The sequence below is a fragment of the Lycium ferocissimum genome, chromosome 7 (genome assembly GCF_029784015.1).
Source record: "Lycium ferocissimum isolate CSIRO_LF1 chromosome 7, AGI_CSIRO_Lferr_CH_V1, whole genome shotgun sequence".
Lineage (NCBI taxonomy): Eukaryota > Viridiplantae > Streptophyta > Magnoliopsida > Solanales > Solanaceae > Lycium > Lycium ferocissimum.
The window spans coordinates 43,900,302-43,922,145 of record NC_081348.1 but is presented as its reverse complement, the minus strand read 5'-3'; the positions used below and the strand labels follow the sequence as shown (position 1 = coordinate 43,922,145).

The window sequence follows — 21,844 nt, the reverse complement described above, 5'->3', positions numbered from 1 at the left end:
GGTCGATCAAGGATATAGAGTTTTTGCTCTTAATAAATTATGAGATATTTTAGTATTTCTATTTACATTTTCCAATGTACTAACCAAAAAAAGGAAGGAAGGAAAATAAAAGCTCCCATATTAGTAGTAATCTTCAATTGGTTGCCGTCAAATATATTAGACACTTGGAGTTAGACAGATGTTGCATTCGTTTGCTTGGTGCAAATGCAATGAACAAATGCGAGTAAGTTTTTTCCTTTGTAGTTGTTTTAACATATCGGAGACAGAACAACAAGAATAACAATTACGTCTCAGCCCCAAACAAATTGGAACTTACCAAAGCAAACCCAATTTTAGTCAATCTAGTCCACTTTGTCCAATATGTGAAGTACAAATGCTCATAACCTCACCCAACCTACAGAAAGTTTCTTCAAACTTACTACTTCAAAAAAAGAATCTACACAGCTTTCTATTCTCCCCTTTTTTAACATTACCATGCTTCCTGCAAAATGAAGCTCAGAGAAGAGGGAATGTACTATTGGCTTCCGCATTTAGCAAAGGGGAATGAAGCATACATTTAATGAATGAATAGAATCTATATGTTCCGACAAACAAGTACCTTTGAGGGAAGAAAACCTTCTATCCTAAAAGGACTTTCTATCTGCAGCACTTCAACAGGTAGGAGGAAGGACTGGAAAAGCTGCTGTTGCTTCCAAATTTGGTAGTCTCTTTTCCCTTTCCCGGCGTTCCACATTCACTGAAATCAAGTGTGCGTCTCTCACTCTGCAGAGGAACCAAAAATATAAACATCAAAAATGTCAATCAACAGATGACCATGGCTGTAGAAAGATATCAACCTGCTGCTGTAAATTCGGGGATATTTTTAAGTAAAGCCAAACTGTGAACGAGTAATGAGTTGGGTGTGACATTTGACAGAAAAGATTTACTAAGCCATATCTTACAGCAGAATGATTAGTTTTCAATATAAGAGTAGAAACAAAAAGAGGAAAACTGCAAGGTTATTGTTTAAAACAGCCAAAATTAGTATAGGATATAAAAGATTAGAGAGAAAATGAGGAAAAGAAATGTTTTAAATCAGGGCTAGTTTATTTAAAAATAGGTAATAGGATAGATCGCTTCACATAAAAAGTTTGACATCGGGACCAAACATACGATAGCATTTGAAGCCTGGGCACAATTTTCATCTGTTTTCTGTTTCTTGGAATTCCTTTCCGACAGGATTGTTTCTGGAGTTTCATTTCCCAAGATCTGACGGGCATCAGCAATTGAAGGTGCAGTTTGCTCACTTAATTGCTTCATTAACCCAATAGCATCATAGCTTCTATCACCCGGGCTCATAAAAAGAAGATCCTGCCAAGTAAAGAAAACACAAACAAATCAAAGCAATATAACACAAGCACAGAATGCACCATTATCAACAAAAAAGAAAAAAGAGCATGAACACATAAATGTGAAAGAACTAACAAACAGAAAGGTATTAGTCACTGAGTAGAACACATAATGTATATACCTCAAATGCAAGTTCTGTATCATAGCTTAGGCTAGACAGAAAAGAATTCATGAACCATGGAGATTTCCATGCTGAAGGAGATTCAATACTCCTTTTAAAAGGTGTCTCTCCAAATCTGTAAACCATTAATTAGGTAAATGGATCATTAGAAACGAATGTGTAGCAAAACTCCATTTAAACCAATCATTAGGTAAACGGACCAACAGATACAAATTTGTGGGCCAGAAATGCTATGTGGGAGAGAAGTAACCAAAAACAAAAAACAAAAAGGACAGAAAGCAAAAGAACTTAACACTTCAGTAATCTTACATGTTTGAAGTCTCAGCACCAAATCCATTTTCAGAATTTTCAGCTGTATTCTCCAATGCAATTGACATAGTAGATTGCGTTGTGCTTCTATGCTTCCCAAGTATGTCAGGAGAGCAAACAATAGACAAGCATGAAGTCTCAAAGGAGGATGAAGCAGTAACTTGATTTGATGCAGCTTCAAGTCGTCTAGCATACTGGTTACCTAAAGCTTTATTACTCAGACTTGTAGCTCTATCACACTTGATCAAGAAACGATCAGGAGAGAAAAGCATGTCATTTGAGCGAAGCTCAACCAGAACTCCAGAAGGTTGTTTTACCTGATGCCAGGAATGACAAAACAAAAGTTGTATTTAAGTTTAAACGGGGATTTTGCTAAATTAAGTTGAATGGGTTTTTTTGTAAACCACACGGTTCAAAATCAGCTAAGAGCAAAGTTGCCTGAACCACATTAAATTAAGTTTGACTTAGAAAGAAATGCAAATAGCAGAAACAAAAGTGATGAATATTGAGTCGCCTAATACTATCTGTAACAAAAGAAAATGCAGACAGTGGAGAGCTCTGAATAGTAATAAGAGACTTCATACGCATGTGAGATTTAGGTCCTGTTTGTCCAGAGATTTGGTTTCAAAATTTTAAAATAACACTTGGAGATTATTTCAAGTGTTTGTTTATCAAACTGGCCCATTTTCAACTTCAAACTTGAAATATGGAATTCGAAGTTTGAAAAATAGATCTTAATATCTTTCAAGTTTTCACTCAGTAAACTTCAAATTTTTTCAAGTCCAAACACAACTCTAACTTCCAAAATACTCTCTTTCAACTTAACTGCAAATACTACATTTTTTTTTTTTTCAATATCAACCATTTCATATCCCAAGCACCTACTCAGTATTCCAATTGTTGGAACTCGTGAGGATACATTTCTTACAGAAAAATAAAATCTGGAATGGAGGTCCTATACTGTCACTCCATAATCCCATTCCCGAAAACAAAAAGACCGATGCCAGAGAAGAAAAATATAATGACAAATTATAACTAACCTTTCCCGTTGCATCATTGGCTCCATTTCTTTCACTATGGAGCTCTTTATGGTAGTGAGCACCACCACCATCTAATTGTCTCTCTGAATTTCCATTGCATGAAAGTCCAGTTACTCCATCACCCTCCTCCTTTCTTCCATCTTCTGAGGATGGACGTAGATTTTCTTTGTCTTCAGTAGACACTTTTTCATTGGCTGACTCCTCAAACATATTGAGATCAGTTTCAAGCTTTTTCCCACATCTCTTTTCTGACAAAGGCGACACCAAATCACGGTGTCGCTTCTTTAATATAGAAGGTGTCCCAGTGAAAGTTTTGGCAGCACTTTTCAAGATAGCATCTGGACTATCATCTTTTGATGGTGAGTCCCACAACCTTAATGGAGTAAGGCAGTTTGCAGAAGACATCATCATTTGGCGGATGCCAAAAGGGCTGTACTCTTGCTGTGTATCTGAAACAGATTGTTTAATATCACAACACATGAAGGGGGCATCCAAGCTTGGAAAGCGAGGAGGCTCGTAGCATAAAGATCCTCCATCTTTCTGTTCTTCTAGCCTTGAGGAATCTTTTGTATGATCAGGTTCATCTTTCATGACCTCATTCTCTATGCCATTTTCATTGGAAGGGGTGCCAAACTCACTTGGACATATAAAACCATCACATCTACTGGTGAAGGACTCTTGAACTGGGTTTTCAAGTGGAGGATAATGGAACTGATCTGAAGCAATACCAAACACAAGTGATCTATCCTCAGAAGAAAATTGCGAAGGAACAGAAAATCGCTGATGGAATGAAGCTTCAAAATCATCAAAACATAAAGCATTGCAGTTTTGTGGAGCCATATTTCCTGCTTCAGGGATCTGATAGTTTGATGATTCGTAAATTGACGAATCTGCAGGTTCACCACTGCCATTAACCCCAGTTTCGGACGGAGAGCATTGAGGAATTCCCGCCTCAGGATATACGATCCTGCAACCATCAAACATTTCATTGGGTTTATATGGATCCTCAACCATGTTTCCTACGTTAAAAGTTGCTCCAGATTCCATTGCCGTTTGCAATGGATAGGTTACCAAATCATGGTTCTCATTGCCATGTAAACAGTGCATGTAATGTCCTGAGGATTCCTGAATGAACTCCGGAAGAGAAATACTAGGTATGTCATCCCTATTAAACTGCCAATCTTCTCCTATGGAATTGACCCAGTCATATGAGAACTTATGCTCATGGAACTTGGAATCCACAAGTTCACTGGGAACTTTTGGCATTGAACAAGAAACATCTCGAAAAGCTGGGGTATAGTTCCTAGGACATGGTGCCCCGCTGGAGTTTGCATTCTTTTCACGAATTGATTCCTCCGACATCCCACCATTCTCTCTTATATGCACAAATGTATTGCCCCAGTCACTTGTAGACTGGGAACAACCAGCAAGAGTCGAACCTTGACTACATTCCGTAACTTCCTCTGCTTCTGTTCCTTCTTTGTGAACACTTTCATCTTCACTATTTTGTTGCAACTTCATAGACGAAGAAGGGATTGATTGGTTCTGATGGTTGACATTAGGCAGTGCAGGGAACTGTGCAAGTAAACCTGATGCCAAATATGATTCCAGTTTCTTTTTGACAGAACTATTCCAGTGATTTTTTATTGCATTGTCTGACCTGAAATTAGCCATAAGAGTTTTCACGTCAGATATAACTATGAAAGAACTCTGAGAATAAGAACTCGAAAGAAAATCAAGATGGAAACAAACTCTTGTCGACATAAAAGTAACATCTCAAAATACCTTCCAGGCAAATATTTTGATAACTCTGCCCACTTGTTTCCATAAGCTTGGTGGGCACGAATTAGAGTCAATTCCTCCTCTTGTGTCCAAGCTTCTTTCTTTATTGCAGGATTCAGGTGATTGTGCCATCTGAAAAGATCTCTCAAAATAACTATTATAACATTCATAGTCATATAAAGTTGATGAGTTTAAAACTTATTCTTTCAATGGCAACCTCAATGTTAATAAATCAAAGGACCTAGAAGAAATGTGACACTACAAAAGTCCTACTAAGTCAAAGGATTTATGTTACTAGGTAATATATCCAGATATATGAAATAAAAAAGTATTCTTCAATAGAAAGTGGGAGTAGTTATCTGCCTCCATCATCTCAAGCCATCATCATGCATATCTTTAAGTTTTAGAGGACTAGTTGAGTCATTAGCTGAGGAACAGCATCTAACCAGTTAGTGGAAAGGGTAAATAGGAAGATATCAGTTTCATAGGCTTGAAAAATCAATGTTCCTAGCAGAGGAAGGCTGCATAAAGTGAGCTTGTGATGTTGAAAGAGTAGCTAGGAATGCACAATTCTTGAAATCCCACAAGCTACAGCATCTCACTTGCTTAATATGTTCTAATAACTTTGGAACTCTATTATAGAAGAAGAAAAAAAAACATTGAATTGTTTAGATAAACACAAAAATGTTGTGCTTACCTTTCCCGACATTGCTTTCCAATACGTCCTGCTAACTCCTGTGCAATGGTGGACCATTTTTTGGGGCCAAATCTGCTCACTAATTCAATTAGTTTATCATCTTCCTGTGCATAAGTTAAAAGAGTTATATTAGCAAATATAAGCACTTGGGTGAAAAGTTCTCAAGAATTGTATTTTCTTTGCCCCAAAAATAACAATAGTTTGTTGATAAAGATGGTCAAAACATGTGATTATCATTCTCAATTCTGACAATGCCTTCATATTTTTTTGAAAATATAACTTATTCAACTACATGAAAAGTAATATAAGTCACAATTTTTTTTATAATTGTAATATTTAGGATTTGTTTGGAAAAGATTCTCAGATTGACTCCGCAAATATTATAGTGTCATATAAAAGAAACAAAATGGGTACTAAGCAGTGTTATCAAGGGCGCGCTTAAGCCCTGAAGCGAGGCTCAAAACATGTTGAGTGCTTCACCTCATTTTATGTGCGCTTCAGTGTCATCATCAAGGCTCTAAGACATACTTTTCCTTGCCAATGAGCCTCTTTTGCAGAGATGACACTAAACAACTGATATTTCACTTTGTCGTAATGTTTTTACAATTTCTTTGTCCAAATATTTGTTATTCATGTTTATTATTATTAGACTTGGACTAAACATATACATATTTGTGTATTTGCACCATTGCGCCTTTTTTGATTAAAGCCCACGCTTTATTTGCGCTTTGCGCTTAAAGCTCCAGCTAACCTTAGAGCTTTTTTGCACTTTTCGCTTTTGATACCACTGGTACTACTAAGATATGATTCAAACAGGCCAACAGGAAAGCACTTTTTTTACCTCTTTAGACCATGAACCTTTGACAAGTTCGGGATCAAGAACTTTCTGCCACCTGTGCAGGCATTGCACATCTGTCCGGTCCTTAAAACATTCCGCTGCAAATTAAATCTTAGATTTAGTAAGCACTCAACATTTATCATCTTTACTAGTTGGGTGAGTGTTTGTCAGATAGATATCTGCTGTAATAGTTGGGTGTGACAAAGGTCTTCAACTTCAATTGTAGGTTAACCAATTCAAACAAATCATACAAGTACTATAAGGAAGACTTCAATGCCTTGAAGAAACACTCTATCCAGAAAAATATTTTTCGACAAGAGTAGACCATTTCTAGCCCTATTTAATAACTTCTTCATCCAGATATGTGTCAGGAGAGATGCAGCATTTTCCTATTAATGATAATGAAAAGTATGACTTGCTAAACAACTGTTGCAGAAGCTGAAAGCACCATAAGTCTTAAGCTATTATAATTCTGCCTGAGTTGGAATTGGTTTCCAACCCGCAACTTTCACTGCATCCAAGCAAATGGCAAATTTTGACAAGTTACGGATATTAAGATGAGCATGGAAAATGTGTAATTGCATGTCAAATGGAGAAAAAGTGTGGAAGCTACAAGTTACATTTTGTTTATAAAGTATTGTTATAGGAAAAGTGGAAATCCCCCAAAGCAAAGATGGAATATCCCTTCCAGGAAAGGAGGCATTGATTTTGGGACGATCCTTACAGAAAAAAGAGACATAATTTGGGAAAGTAGAAAAAGCAACATAGACAAATCAAAGGAAAAATCACTATTTCACTACTATGGCCAGTTTTTCAATTTACAAGCAATTCTGAGATTGTTTTGGTTATATATCAAAACATTAAATAAACACAGCAAGAATCACATAAGTTTTAGTCCCTCTATCAGCCATTTGAGAAAATTCTAGGTCTTGCTAAAAGTATGAGCAATTAGCCCCTTGACTGTAAGACATGCTAGGTTAGACAAGAAAAGAACAATGTTTTTACCAATCTTTTTCCAGCTTTTCCCCTTAAACTGTTGGACAGCTTGGCGCAAGATTTCATCCTGAAAGGAGATTAAGAAATTTATACTTTAGTACAACATAAAAGATTTAAAACGTAAACTCAAAATATTACATGGTCTCTGGCAAGTACTTCACCACATTAAAAATTTATAGAGAAACTAACTTCAAAAGAAGGAAGAGTAAAGAACTAATACATTAGAAAAAAATTACTAAGATGAGCTGTACGAGCTTCTGACAGTTTTTCTACCTAATGATTCTACGTTATACTAAATCCTTGACTTTGCAGTTACTAGCCCAAGCATTTTCCAGAATGTTTGGTGGGCCTTGATCTACATTGTTTGAGATCACTAATGGAAGGCAGAAAACAACTAGAATGACTCAATACTCCTTGTGTAAGAAACAGTTCCCACAAACTTAAAGGCTGTTATAAATATCAAACAAACAGAATAAAATTGCAATAGAATAATTAAGTGTCTTCTCCACAAAGGCACAGACAAGTAGTTCTAAATGGCTAACAGCATTTGTGCCACACTTACATTGTCATGGCGTTCTGAGTTTCCATACTAGGAATGAATCACCACCCTCCCCCCGAAAAGCAGATAGAGCTAAATTATTTGAATCCTTAAAAAGCATATAACATTATACATACAAAATGTGGGGGAAAACAAAGCCCCAGTTTTACCCAAAAAAAGAAGAAGAAGAAGTTAAAAGATCAGAAGAACATAAAACCAAAAGAAAACCCTGAATTCACGCATATGTTTCTAAATATTTAGGAAACGCCAGCTTACCTCCTCGGGAATCCATTGTCTGGAACGTCTTTTAGGACCACTCGTCCTCCTGTAACATTAGCAGGAAGTAATAAAAAAATTGACAAATTGTTTGACTGAGCTTTTGTCAAGTTCAATTTGATAACATAAAGGATGTGAATATGATGGTCCTTTCAAAGCTCACAATCAAGTATAACTTTCAATTCGATTGAACTTCTTGGACAGCACAGAACAATGTTAACTTGACCCTTAAAGTAAAGATAGGCGGACATGGGGCCATACTGTGGGAAGGAAAGAGATTACTATATGTAGTTCCTTAAATTGAACATCAGGAAATTATTTTTGTCATTAAAAACTATAGATTATGTCTTGTTTTCACATGTGTAATTGGTGTGACACAGCAAACTTGTCATTATTTCTTCTCCTCACCGCTGTTCTACTTGCTTTCATGCAGTTTTTATATTTATACCCACTAACTATGTTGTAAAAGCTAAAGAATCCAATGTAATTTCACCAAACCTGACCAGATCTCATATATTCCTTTCCATGTAATACTGACAGGGATGCACCAGGCAGACTAATGGTTTGAGCATTAGACAGCTATTTTGTCATTGAAAAGTATAAATATTATAGTGTCTTCATATATGTTATAGAGGTAACGCGACAAACTTATTACTGCTTCGTCTCCTATATCTCCACTACTTGTTTTGATGCATCTCTGATTTCTAACTTTCCAGGATAGGTCAAAGAAAGCAATGTGACTTTACCACATCCAACTAGATCTCAGATCGACGTCCTTTTCATCTTACGTGACAGGTATGTACGAGCGGATTAAGGGTTTGTGTGAAATAGAAGAAAAGCTCAATAACAGGAACCACAAAAGCACAAATTGAAACCCAGAAAAAAAAAAAACTATGACACGAGAGATGCGATCATGCAGTCTTTGAGACTTACCCATGCAAAGGCCGAACACTTTGCAGACTACTGGTGTCATCTGAAGGACACTTGCTTGTTTCATCACTTTCCATGGTTGCTTGAGACAAAGGCAAATCTGGATAATCCAACATCTAAAGGTCTACAATTCTCTCCAAAATGTCCTTCCAAATTCATTATGTGTCACCCCCAAAGATGTAAGAGATCCTACCTGATGTTCTGACAAAATAAGATGAACTGATAAAGCACAACAAATAATGTGATGGCTGTGCTATGCAGCTGATTTGACAAAGCATGGAATAATGACATCTACAGAATTTCCTAGGTGAAAACTGAGAGGGGAAGTTTATTTATTATCCCATCAATTAATATTCCAGATCTTCTCTGTCATGAATCAACGAGATATGGCAGATTCAAGCATTATCATGGGTTCGATACGAACTCAATTTTTAGAATCAGTGACCTCGAATACCACAAAAAATTAGATAAAGTCATAAAAGAAGGAAAATCCTTATTCCTAGCACCAAAAAGTAGTCTATGTAGTGATTTGTTTTTTCAAAATCAAGAACTAAAGCCAAAAGATAATGCTAGCCTCTGATACGTACATGTGTAAACATTTTCAATTTAACAGAAACACAATATCCAGTTATCCATACTTTTTCTGTTCATCTATTCATCAGAAAATCTCAAATTTGCATAATTGAAAACACAAGGCAGAATTAAACATGCAGAATATATCAAATACAAAAACATTTTGGAGCAAATTAGTGTCCTGTAAGTACTAGTTGTATTTTTGAAATGAACTCTCGTAAATTACAACAAAAAGTCAAAAGCCAACTAGGAAACTACTTAATCTCTGGTCGCTACATCTAAATGCAGGCTGCACAAAGGCTTCTTTTTGCAACAATCATGAACTAACACTAAGCACGAAACTTTTCATCCCATATCAGAGTACCATGTGGATAGAATTTGCTTAAATTAAAACTACAAGGTGCAAGGCAGTTGTAAAGAATTTGGCAGAACTTCTGAATCATCTGAACGCTAGTGTGTTAAAAACCCAATTGAGCCGACATATTTGATCTAAGACACTACAAAAAAAAAAAAAAGGAATTAGTTGAAAAACAGTTTGAAATCCTCAATTGAAGCTTGACCGCAGAATAGTTTGAATCAATTTGTTAGTTACACATTCTGTTAATATAATGGCAACCTTCTTTTCATGGTCCAGAATTTTTTTCTAAATTATTCCCTTTTCCCTCACTTTAAAGTTTTAAATTGTTAGAACTGGTCAATTTATTTACCTATTATATATCTGCAACAAGGTGTTTTCTCGATGACGTATGGAATTTTATCAATGTGGAATAACTCTAGCATAAAATCGGTCTGCCAAAAAGTAGAGAACCTACACAGGAATGTGCTTCCCTACAAATGACAATGGATCTTTCATAAACGTAGAAACCTCATGGGTGCAACAGAAACTAACTAAGAAAAATAGGTTATTACTCACATGTACAAATTATTTTTTATCCCCAGAAGAACTCTGCAGTTTCTCTCCCCTCACATGATTCACATGTTGGCAACGGGGAAATGTCCCATCCCAACATCCTATCTACTTTCTTCTAAAGGTCCAACTATGTAGCATGTCGGTGAATATAATCCAGTTTAATACAATCCACCACATACGTGTAGCTACCTGACAATGTAACATATGTAAGCTTTGTTTGAACATCTACATATAAAGCTAGTCAAACATATGTAATCTTTCTCTTACTCACGTTTTCAATATTTAAATCGCTCTCTTTACACAACCAACCAATCGAGGAATTACACCTGGTGCCCTAGGAATCCAAACTGAGACATGCGGAAGCCCGACCCTTCTCTCACGAAAAGCTTGTGGTAATATGACTTAAGCGAGAACGCGTAATCACTTCTCAAACCCCACCTCCACGCGTCCTGGCTAGTGAGTCTTTCTTTCTGTTTGTAGAGTGTTTTCACCAACCTCATAATTAATCAACTTCCAAAGTATGTTGCATCTTTATCTCTTTCTAGCTCAACACTCCATATTAGTAGAGAAGGCACTTCTCAACGTTTTCTCTTCATATTAGACCTAACCCCAAATTCTGACTCTCTTCCATCCCCTACTTTGCATGTCACAAAGCCACTCAGGTCTTTCTATCCCTTTATGTTATTCCTCCAAAGTCTGCATCCAGAAGGTAATGTAAAGTTTCTAGTCCTAGTCCTTCGTCCTGCTTCCATGAGTCCATACAAAAACATGAGTAAAAGTCACAAGTGATGGTTCATGTCCTATGCAGACCTCTAAACGAATCCATACGTATGAAACCATGATGACTCAAGATGTTAAAAAAGACCAAGTTGGCCAAAATCAGATGGGAGGAAGTTTTCTTAAAAGACGAACAACCTCTCGAATCGATGCAGACTCAGTGAAAAAAGAAAATAAGGAACATATCTTTATAAGTGATACCAACTAGTTAGATAAAGATTTAGCCATTATGAATCTTCTTTAGTTTGTTTAGATATTTATACATCAGTAGAAATTGTAGAGAACATCTCATATAAGAAACTGAAGTTATTGAATATAGGAAAGAAATGGGTCCCAATGGAGCAAAATAGAAAGTTAGGATTCATATAGCTATTATTAACTAACGTAAGGCGTAATTGGTGATGTTGTTGTGTTTCATATGTTAAGGAAATATCTTTACTTTGTAACTTAAATGTCGTCCATCATGCTTTCTTTCCTACAAATGCAAAATCAGAATAAAAATGATCTCAGCCTACTAGCACCACCTTGCAAAATAGAAAGGGACATTATGAAGTCCACAATAAATAATTACAAGTTGTCATCTTACTTAGGATCAATAAAATAGCCAAAATAGAAGTTTAATGGAACAAAATAAAAAGATTAAAGTGTATTTTGAAATTTCCCCATCGACTAAACAAAAAGTAACATTCTCTCTGCATCCCAACTAATACTGACATTTCTCCTCCTGATAATAAACTTAAAATCTTACTTGATATGGCACTACTACACCAAAATAAAGGGAATGCTTTTTAGAAGTTAATATTCTTCTTTTTGAAAAAGATGAAGAATAATACTGTCATCAGAACTACCAATCATCCAAAAACTTTTGTATCCATCTTTTTATATTTTCGAGGATGATAGAAGTAAGTTGAAGGCTAAAAGAACATGAAATGGACCTGAATAAAGTGGAATTGATACAAATATTCACAGGACTGACCCAGAACTATTTCGGGATTGAGGCTTAAGTTGATCATTTTTTTGGCTATGTTGATCATTGATTTACTTATAAGATTTAGAGCGGAAAAAGACCAGACGCTAGCTAAATGAACAAAAGCACAAAACTTAAAGCGATCAACAGAAAACCCATACTGAAAAATCAAATTAACACCACTGGGTATTCTTTAATTCGATCATCAAATCAAATTAAGGTTCAAGATTGTACGAAAACAATGAGAAGAGTTGAAGAAATGGTGAATCTAAAGTAAAGCAATTGATTTCGATCACAACACGAAGAGTATTTAAAAAGATTGAGAACTAACTGAAATGAGCTTCGCAGCATTCCAAGAAAAGAATTGTGTAATGAATTCAGCAAGATTTGAAGAATATAGGGCGTGGGTGGGTGGGTAAATGGTGTGATGAATTCAAATGTTTGAGATTGAAACCCTATATTGGGACCGGTTGCCGGTAGACCAGATTATCTCAGCCGTTTGATTGTACCTATTTTTCGCAACTTTTCAAATTTTTCAAGTCCAACGGTTAGTTTCTACTTGCTACCTGCTGTCTACCGGTTCCTCTTTTTCTCTCTTTTTCTTTTTCAAGGAGAACTTTCATTTCTTAGTTGTTTAAATAAATCACAATCTTATATTGTTAAAAGTATTTATTGTACAAAATATTTGATTCAATGGACAATCTTGATGCTGCTTGGGCAAGAGTTTGGACTTATCGTCGTAGAAATTATGTCGCTAAACAATAAAAATAATTCTTTAATCCTATTTAGAAATAGAAAAAAAAAAAATCTATAAGCATTTAGTGATGGATTAGCGAAAAATTCATAGCTATTTTTTTAGTGAAATGAAACTGACCTCGAATAGAGGACTCATATAGGATTTACGAAAAAGGTTCAAATATGCCCTTAAAGTATTCAAAATTGAGCAGATATGTCATTCGTAAATAGTTTAGCTCACAAGTACCCTCATCGTTTAATAGTTGGTTTAAATATGTCCTTAATTTAACTGGAGCTCCCAATTAACTGATTAATAAGCGAAAAAGAGTTGAATATGCCCTTAAAGTATGCAAAATTGAGTAGATATGCCCTTGTTTGTATTTGAACTATTACTTCCTCGTAGCAAAATTGGGTGATAAAGATCAGTCATGCCCCTATAAGTAGGATTAGAGTAAGGTGAGGGTTGTATGGCACTCGAACTCTCGAAAAATGTTGCCGCACCTAGAATAAGGTGAAGGTGCTATGGTGCTTGGCGACATATTTAAGAATCCAACCAACACAGGGTGAAACAACCTTTTTATTTCCAAGCTCATCAGGTATTGGCATTGAGTCTTGAGCAATAGAAGTACCTTTAATTATACATTAATAAAAATGTTCTGCTAAAAAGAGAAATGAATGAATACGCTTCACTAATATTGCGGGTAGAGTGGATCATAGAACATTATGCCAAAGAAACAAAAATTCAACCGATCTCAATCTCTTCTCCATTATTCCTGGTGTTCAAGATGTACCAGATTTTCAATTGATGGAAGCACTAAAACAGAAAAATTCAAACAGAATGACAAGGGAAAAATGACAAAAGAAATCCTAAACAAAAAGATTTCTACTTCTTACTTCCTATATTTTTCTCCAAAGCAGAAATCTCTAAATAATGTATAGCTAATGTAGAATGGAACCACCATTTCCTGGAGACTAACTTGATTAAACCTCATATTTGCAAAGGTTCTCGAATCCCATGTATTCATCGCGCTGGATCTTCCCAATCATATTTGATATTCCGACCCCACCTGTCAAAACGAAGAAGCAAATGTCATAGCTATTCAGACGAGAAGACAGAATGCATAAGGGAAAACTAGCTACTCACCCAGTGATATTGCGCTCACAAAAATTGTGAAAGCAAGGATGAAGATGATAAGTGAAGCCCGTCCTAATACAACAATCAACCTCCTCACGACGTGTTGCCCAACGAAAGCAGCAACGGTTGCCACAGCAACAAAGTAGATAGCTGTAAGAAACATATAGTTGTCAAAGAATGAAACCTGAACAATCTATTCTATGTTCACTAACATAAGGGAATAATGGCACATACCGTAAGGAACAGGGAAACGCTTTAGAAGGTAATACTCTACCACAGACATTGATGAGGAGAACATCATCGCAAAGGTGGCAGTGGCACTTGAGACCTAATAACAGAGACAGACACATGAGACTAGTTATTAAGTATGACAAGAAGTAAAATTTTAATGAAGAGAGATATGATATAAATTAAGAAAATTATGAATTTAAAATGTTTTCCCTCCATAACCACTTTAAATTGTCATTTCCCAACCCATGCTTATGTTTTACGTAGCACGAAAACTAACCATGGGTTGGTAACATTTTTGCATGTCAACTTAAGACGAAGAACTAAAAATGCATTGCTGGTCACGCGGTACGACAGCAAACAAACTAACCTGAGGAGGGACACCGAGCTCCAAAAACAATGGACCCATGATGAATCCTCCACCAAGACCAAGAAGTCCGCCAACCATACCAGCTAGTATTCCGAAGAAGCAATAAACAATCAGTTGCATCACACGGAAATTGGTGCCTTCGTCTCCCTTGGATTGAATCTTCCTCCAACCTTTATACAGGCTAATAGCTTCATATGAAGATACCCCAACAGAAACTGGGATCTGCAGGACAATAAACGAGTTCATAGCAGTCTTTAGAATTACTTTGCGTCTTTGATAATGTGAGATAACCAAATACAAACCTGCAACAAATTCACCACCCAATACCACACCGAACAAGTAGCTGTGTATATCTATTTCAAACACACAAGGCCAGTCAGTTAATAGATTAACCAAAAAAATACAAAATTACAGCATCCCCTCCTAAGTATACTTGGGAACTGAACCAACGAGATCAGAAATGAAAACCTTCAGGATTTGCAGCGCAAGAAATGCAATCCAAACAAAACAAAGGAGTCCAAATTCCTTCCAGCAAACATTCTCCATGAAAGGGACCTAAAATGACATGGTTTTTTAGAGTTACAAAATCACGATAAACATAATATTCTCCTTTCAAGAGTTGGATAAGTCACCTCTGGTTCAGCCGAACCCTTAGCATCCTTTTCATTTCCATTGGCGGGACCGCTGGGAAGGAGCTTGTACTCTGCTTCATCACCCGTGCCTGGCATAAAGAAAGAAAGAAATACTCTAATCTCCACGAGAAGGAAATCGAGACGGAATGCCCTCTAAACTCTTCATACAAATAGAAAATTCATTTGCCTAACCTACCATTTGCCCCTGAAAGTTTAGCAGCAGCCTCCTGAAGTAACAAAAAAACAGAGGATTAGAAAAACCCAACACTTCACATGCATGACTTGTTTAACATCGTCTTGCTAAAATCTGACTGGATAAATAATCTTTGAGATTAGCGTGCATTAATAAGCCGTAAAACCTCAGACATGTTCCAATTGAGGTTGATGTGTATACTTAAAGAAGATGACATATTTCATGTGGTTAACTTAACTACCTAATAGACGCTTGGGAACACGCGGAAAAGTTTTTTCCAAAATAATAGGAACGCTTTATCATGTGTTTAGGTGCTCAATTGAAATAAACGTAGTTCAGGTGTCTAAATGAAATTTGCTGAAAAGTTTAAGGGGTTGTCGATATATTAAACCAATATTCTAACATGCTACAAAAGAATACAAAGTAGGGTGCAGATTACAGTATCACAAAAGCAGGAAACTTCCAAGAACATAAAGGTGCTAACCTTTTTCACAATAGTTTCTTTCTTCCACGTCTCAACCCCTCTTAGAAAGGCCTTGGTTGACGTGCCTGCGACAATCATTTACGATCAAAGTCTTGTAGGAGCAATAACTTAAAAAAACACGAGCGCCATATTATGAGAGATGCTTTACCAAGGAAGAGAACAATTAGCAGAACTGTAACCATCCAATCAGCAAATATCACATTGAAAGTAACTCCAATACTGATGCCAAGCATCAGCATTGGCTGGATGAGCACAGCCAAGTCATAATCAATAATAGGCATGGCAATTGTGGGATGCCTCAGCTTTAAGTTGTAGTAAACAGTGGAGACTGCAGCTCCCATGATCATACCTGTCAACCAGAAATAGAAGGAGAAAAAACCGTTCATAGCAGAAGATGATCGTTCATAAATTATGACCCCCTACTACAGTTTAGTGCGGATATCACATGAGTTCAAAAGGTTTTCCTTACTCCTCTCTGCCCAGAGGAAAAAGATGTAACAATCTAATCTTCCGGACTAGTCTCGTCAAGTTCCATTTATTGATCCATATAATGAATAACAACATAAACCAAGCTATCTTAAGTTCTGATAAAATTTGTAACATTAGTATTGAATGATCTACCAACAAAAAGATAACTGATCTTAGCTCAAGAACTATGGTTTTTTTGGTCTTTGGATAAGGCAAATATCAAGAATTATGGTGTAAAACGATGGAGTTCATAAGTGTTCTGCATTGATTATTTGGAATCTAATATGTATCTCTAGGTGAAAAGTTGAGCTTCCTTTATTCGGTAATCAATAAGTAATTGCAATTCAGTACTCCGTTCAAGTAATGAAAATGAATTTCCTAAAGGTCATGTAAACTAGTCTGTAATCTTACATTTTGAAATTGCTGTTGATGATTTTGGATCAAATCCAACAATAAGACTAAGCATGGGTACGAATATGCCACCACCACCAACACCACCTACACTCCCAAATGCTGCGCCCAAGAATCCAATTATGGTACCAACAACAATTTGCCATCCAAATTTCATATCCTGCAATGACACCCGACAATACATATTCAAAAATGTCCATTTCCCGACATAGTCAACTGCATAAAAGCAAAAATGTGGGTAACGAAAATATCAACAGAGCTCAAGGTGGTTATAAATCCAAAGTGCTAGTCCATATGAGGCACACCATAAGACATATATTGCCCTCTGCTACGTATAACACCTCAAATGGAAAAATTACATAACTAATTTGGAGCACCACTGCAACATCAGCCCAGTTAAATTCACATTGTAGTTATGTTCATCCCTTTCTGTTTCTTCTCATAATTTTGTTCATTTCTAATTGAACATCCTAGTTATAAGCTCTATCTTTTTTCTTGCTTTTTGGTGTCGAATGGTAAGTAAGCATACAGTGACATGCATGTTCTATGCCTGCTAAAAAAAGGGAAATGAAGAAAACATTGCCTCTACATATGCATGGAAATAACAAGTGGTCCCTTTCATGCATTGACATTCACTATCTAGTAGTAGCTCATAGAGCTTATCTTCTCCAGAATCCAGATTCAATTTAATCAATTAGTGGACCACTTAATCTAACAATTTTGCTCACATACAATCACCAACTACTACCTATTAATCAGTCGTGAAGACCAAATAAATATGCACAAAAATGAAAAAACAACTATGCCTCAAATGCAAACTAGTTGAGATCGACTATATGAATACTCAATATCCAATCTGATTCATTTGTAACCTGTTTCATTCCTATACTCAATAAATTGTTCAGTCATAAAATATGAATGTTAGTTCTAACCTATGTTGCTAGGACTCTTCAAAAATATTTTCGGTAAGACACCGGGTGCAACAATATTTTTGGAGAATCCGTGCAACATAGGTTCTAGAGACCCAACAATTAGAAAAAGAAGAGAAATAAACATGACACGGTTCAAACCAATAATCCAGAAATGTTACCGGCCAAACATGTTGGTAACCAGATTCGTTAGGCTTCCATAAGAAGTTGACAACAGCAGAAAGGTAATCTGCATCTGAAAGCTCAGTTGCATTTTGGGCTTCCATAGTTTCCCTCTTGATGCTTCTTTCTGCTGATACAAATACAGCAGCTAAAAGAAAACTCCATGCAATTGACAAAAGTGGCCTCAAAATCTTCAGTTTTCCTCCAACTTCCGCCATTCAATAGTTTTCCTCAACCAAAAAGCAAGAAATCAAAAAACTTTTTTTCTCTTGGTTTTCTTTCAAACACTCACATACAGAATCCTTCTTTCTTGGATTTCTTTCTCTTCTAACAATTTCAAGATTGAAAATTTAAAACAAAAATGTATGTTAAACCAATTTTTTTCTTTTAACTTGGGAAATGGGGATTCAAGATTGATGAGAAATGCTACAAGTAAAGAGAAAGTGAAGTATAAAAAGGGTTTGTTTATTGTGTGAAGGGAGAAAAAATAGGAGGAAAAGAGTGAAGGAGAAAAGGAGTAGAAAAGGGTGGATCTTTGGTCTTTTTGAGTCTCACATTTGAATGAAATGAGTAGTGCATGAATATATGATGAAAAAAGGCTAGAAAAAGTCCAAAATGTGGTAAGGACAAGAATTGAAATTTCTCAACTGCATGAAACAACAAGGTTTCAGACTGCCTGGCAAGTGCTTGTTTCAACATATTTGTCTTTGAAAAAAGACAAATTAAGAAAATTTTGGTTAATATTTTTAAAAGGTATTTTTATTTGTTAATTATTTTAATTTAATAGGTCTCAAATTATCAAGAGAAATTTTTATAAATTGCTATAGTTTATAGTGTTATTATGAAATGTAGCTACACCTGCTGGATAAGGCGACTATCAGTTGTGCCAAAAGGATTGTATTCAGGCAGCGGGTATCAGACGGGTATCAAATATATCATTGCATATTATATCAGTTGAAAACGCTCCAAAGAGTTCGTTTTAGCACATACTGTATCAATGCTTGTGTGTATTGTGTATTTGCTACAAAGCCCAAAGTGGAGCTACTTTTCATAATTTTTTGAAACTATAGGTATGTATGTAAGTTTAAATGTTCACTACGTCTCGTAATTTTTCAATTATCAATTCTAATTTAACTTTATTTGTATTTAGATGCTATCTTAATAGATCATTAGTAATTGCATAAGTATTTAGATTAATACTCTTATAATTAACGTCATTAACTATTATTTTATTATATGTGTAAAACTTAAGATGATCGATAATATGCAACAATTCTAGTTCTGGTAAGATATCTAAAGTCTATCCGAACCCAAAGTTAGATGTAACTTGATTTAGTTTAAAACTCGATAAAGGACAAAAGAAAGAGTGAGTTAGTAATTTACTTAAATAAATTGATGCTCAAATAAGCAAATTGGATGAGAAGACGATCCTTAAAAAGTGGTTCACCTTTTAGTCAACAAATACATTATAAATGGCTAAGAACACGTAATGGTTGAGTCATATCTGAATCAGATCTTGACATTTGAAAACTGTTCAGTTAGATTCTTACCAAAAATAATTTTGTATACGGGAGTCTGGACTCGAAACATTTAGCTAAAAATTTACAGTTTCACCACAATTTTCGAAAACATATTGAGATAATCTATTAGCGAAACATGTCCTTGGCAAGTTGGCTATAGATTTAGGGGTGAGTGATTCGTACTTCAATTTAATTTTTAAGAGCTTCAATTCTATGCTTAGATTTTTATTTTTCCTTTTTGGTTACTTGAAAATTGGATACTTCATTACTTGTGGAATATTCTAAAAGCTAAAGTCATCGATAAACTTCAATCTTTGTCACCATTTTTCATTTAATCCCAATCGAAACGTTAAGCATCTGGGCCTCGAACACCTAAAATCGTGCCATTTGAATACGATCAAAATCGGTCGTGAGTGTTTGCACTTTATGACATGGAAAAATAGACCAATAAAAATAAGCCATGTCAAAAAAAAATTATTTTAAAAAAAAATCTATTTAAATAATTAAAAAAAATCTGAAAATCCCAACCCATCCTCTCCGATCTGAAAACCTAGCACACTTCATCGACTCCCGCCGCCCCAAGAGGGGGCGCGCGCCCGCCGCCGCGCCCGCCGCGGTTCAAAATCTATTTAAATAATTTAAAAAATGGAGCCTTTTTTCATCGAAGATTTGTTTAAATAGATTTTGAAGCGGAGCGGCAGCGGCAGTGGCGATGGAGGCAGCGGCGGTAGTGGCGGCGAAGTGGGCTATCGGAGAGGATGGGTTGGGTTTTTCAGTTTTTTATTTTTTATTATTTAGATAGATTTTAAAATAGAGTTTTTCTTAAAATTAATTTTTAATGATTAAAAATTTTAAAAAAGAAAAATTTGGTCTCTCACGCTCTGTTTAAAGTAGTGTACTGCACGTATGTGCCAAGCTGGCACGATGTGTTCAAATGGCATAGTTTAGTTTATGTTCGAGGGTCCAGATGGTCAACGTTTAAGTTGGGGGGTCTAAATAAAAAATCAGGACAAGTTCAGAGATCCATCGATGACTTTAGCCTATTCTAAATAATCTTGTCCATATGGAGACATTCCATGAATCTGGTCACATGGGATGAGAGAAAAATAAAATTACACATACACACACAATATTTCTGGCAACTGGTCATACTTTTGATGCGCTGAGGCTACAAGAATTAATTAATTAATATTCATTAACTGAGATCTGAACAGAAGGAAAACATCTTAGTAGTTGAGTTATTTTACTCTAACATGGTCAGCTTGCTACAATCGTCTTAATATATTTATTCGAGTTTGAATCTCCTGCATTCTCAAAGTAGTGGTTCATAGTCAGAGAATGAGTCCTTTGCTTGTTCCCATTAATGATTAATCGTAAAAACATAATATAGAAAAATATTACGTTTCTTACCATTTTTACCTTATTAAATTCAATCTAGAAGCTTTTGATATAAGGCAGTCAAAATATCAGCACCTTGCAAGACTTAATCTAGCGACGGCATCTAAAGTATGTATGTTAGTACGACATATTTGTAGCCAAAAAAAAAAAAAAAGTCGGCACCACTTTTTTTTTTTTTATATTTTATGGAAAGTGGGGAATGAACAGAGCTTATTCCTAAAATTCTATGAATTTGCACTGTGCTTTTATTTTCTTATTCTCTAATAGCTCATTAATGGAATCATCCCATATGCATAAAACATTAGCCAAGACAAAAAAAAAAAAAAAAAAAAATCACAAATTCACATGATTTTAACTTATTCAACTCAGATTCCTAATACACAATTTAAAGTATAAACTAGTAGTAATTCCTTATTTTATTGAAGGTGCAAACTTCTAGCTCTGATTTTCCTACCTTACAGCTTATACGTACATTACGATTTACGATGATGTAGTCATGTCACTATTTAATTATAAGTTGTTCTACTAATTTGTTTGATTCTTGATGAGTATGCTCCTAAATTAACTTGTGGGTATTAGTTAGCTGTCTTAGTTAAAAAATGCTCCAAAATGATTACACTCACAAACTCCAAACAGCTCAATAATAAATGGATCTTATAATAAGAAATCAATTTGATCGTATCACGTGGGCAACTAACTAAATAATCATCATATTTGAATGGTCGAATCTGGTAATTAAGACTCGTGATTAATTTTTTATTAGAGGAAACTATGTCTTAATTAAGCACACATCAAAGTTGAAACTCAAAATCTAAGCAAAGCCATGGTCCTCCTAACATAATGTGTATGTGTCAACTTGCAATATAGTTTTTTTTTTTTTTTTTTTTTTTAATCCCCTCCCCCGGGAGCTCCCCTTTGCTCCATTGGTGACTCGAACTCGCAACCTTCGGATTGAAAGTGGAGGACGCTTACCATCTAAGCAACCTCCCTCGTCACTTGCAATATAGCTCAAATTTAAGAAATTGGTGGTTGCGGG

The 21,844-nt window shown here is 35.6% G+C and overlaps 2 protein-coding genes across 4 annotated transcripts; both read right to left on the bottom strand.

Annotated features, from left to right (window-relative positions):
• Nucleotides 1-283: 283 nt before the first annotated feature.
• On the bottom strand, nucleotides 284-12,754 carry LOC132065256 (transcription factor MYB3R-1-like). Of its 3 annotated transcripts, none has more exons than XM_059458554.1 (12): nucleotides 12,475-12,754; nucleotides 8,920-9,109; nucleotides 7,987-8,035; nucleotides 7,182-7,239; nucleotides 6,180-6,274; nucleotides 5,339-5,442; nucleotides 4,645-4,773; nucleotides 2,860-4,519; nucleotides 1,820-2,136; nucleotides 1,511-1,625; nucleotides 1,153-1,350; nucleotides 284-762 (listed from the first exon to the last, which is right to left on the bottom strand). In XM_059458554.1, the coding sequence occupies exons 2-12, from the start codon at nucleotides 9,030-9,032 to the stop codon at nucleotides 637-639; spliced, it is 2,964 nt and encodes a 987-aa protein (XP_059314537.1). In that variant the 5' UTR covers nucleotides 9,033-9,109; nucleotides 12,475-12,754; the 3' UTR covers nucleotides 284-636. The 3 variants fall into 3 exon arrangements, with proteins under 3 accessions (XP_059314537.1, XP_059314536.1, XP_059314535.1); XM_059458553.1 differs by having other exon boundaries at nucleotides 8,920-9,117; nucleotides 12,475-12,562; XM_059458552.1 differs by lacking the exon at nucleotides 12,475-12,754 and adding an exon at nucleotides 10,671-11,736 and having other exon boundaries at nucleotides 8,920-9,117.
• Nucleotides 12,755-13,532: 778 nt separating this feature from the next.
• Nucleotides 13,533-18,463, bottom strand: LOC132065255 (sulfite exporter TauE/SafE family protein 3-like). Its single transcript, XM_059458551.1, has 12 exons — nucleotides 17,890-18,463; nucleotides 16,800-16,959; nucleotides 16,069-16,269; nucleotides 15,921-15,985; nucleotides 15,440-15,470; nucleotides 15,244-15,332; nucleotides 15,080-15,166; nucleotides 14,914-14,964; nucleotides 14,612-14,833; nucleotides 14,248-14,341; nucleotides 14,023-14,163; nucleotides 13,533-13,945 (listed from the first exon to the last, which is right to left on the bottom strand). The coding sequence occupies exons 1-12, from the start codon at nucleotides 18,106-18,108 to the stop codon at nucleotides 13,860-13,862; spliced, it is 1,446 nt and encodes a 481-aa protein (XP_059314534.1). The 5' UTR covers nucleotides 18,109-18,463; the 3' UTR covers nucleotides 13,533-13,859.
• Nucleotides 18,464-21,844: the final 3,381 nt, after the last annotated feature.

Excerpts from the sequence above, each read along its gene's own strand:
- LOC132065256 (XM_059458554.1), bottom strand. The coding sequence starts at position 9,032 with ATGTTGGATTATCCAGATTTGCCTTTGTCTCAAGCAACCATGGAAAGT. Across the intron at positions 8,036-8,919 it reads AGTGTTCGGCCTTTGCATGG|GAGGACGAGTGGTCCTAAAA; the intron begins GTAAGTCTCAAA and ends CTAATGTTACAG. Across the intron at positions 7,240-7,986 it reads GACAATGGATTCCCGAGGAG|GATGAAATCTTGCGCCAAGC; the intron begins GTAAGCTGGCGT and ends ATCTCCTTTCAG.
- LOC132065255 (XM_059458551.1), bottom strand. The coding sequence starts at position 18,108 with ATGGCGGAAGTTGGAGGAAAACTGAAGATTTTGAGGCCACTTTTGTCA. Across the intron at positions 16,960-17,889 it reads GTTACCAACATGTTTGGCCG|GATATGAAATTTGGATGGCA; the intron begins GTAACATTTCTG and ends GTGTCATTGCAG. Across the intron at positions 15,986-16,068 it reads GCTAATTGTTCTCTTCCTTG|GCACGTCAACCAAGGCCTTT; the intron begins GTAAAGCATCTC and ends TGATTGTCGCAG.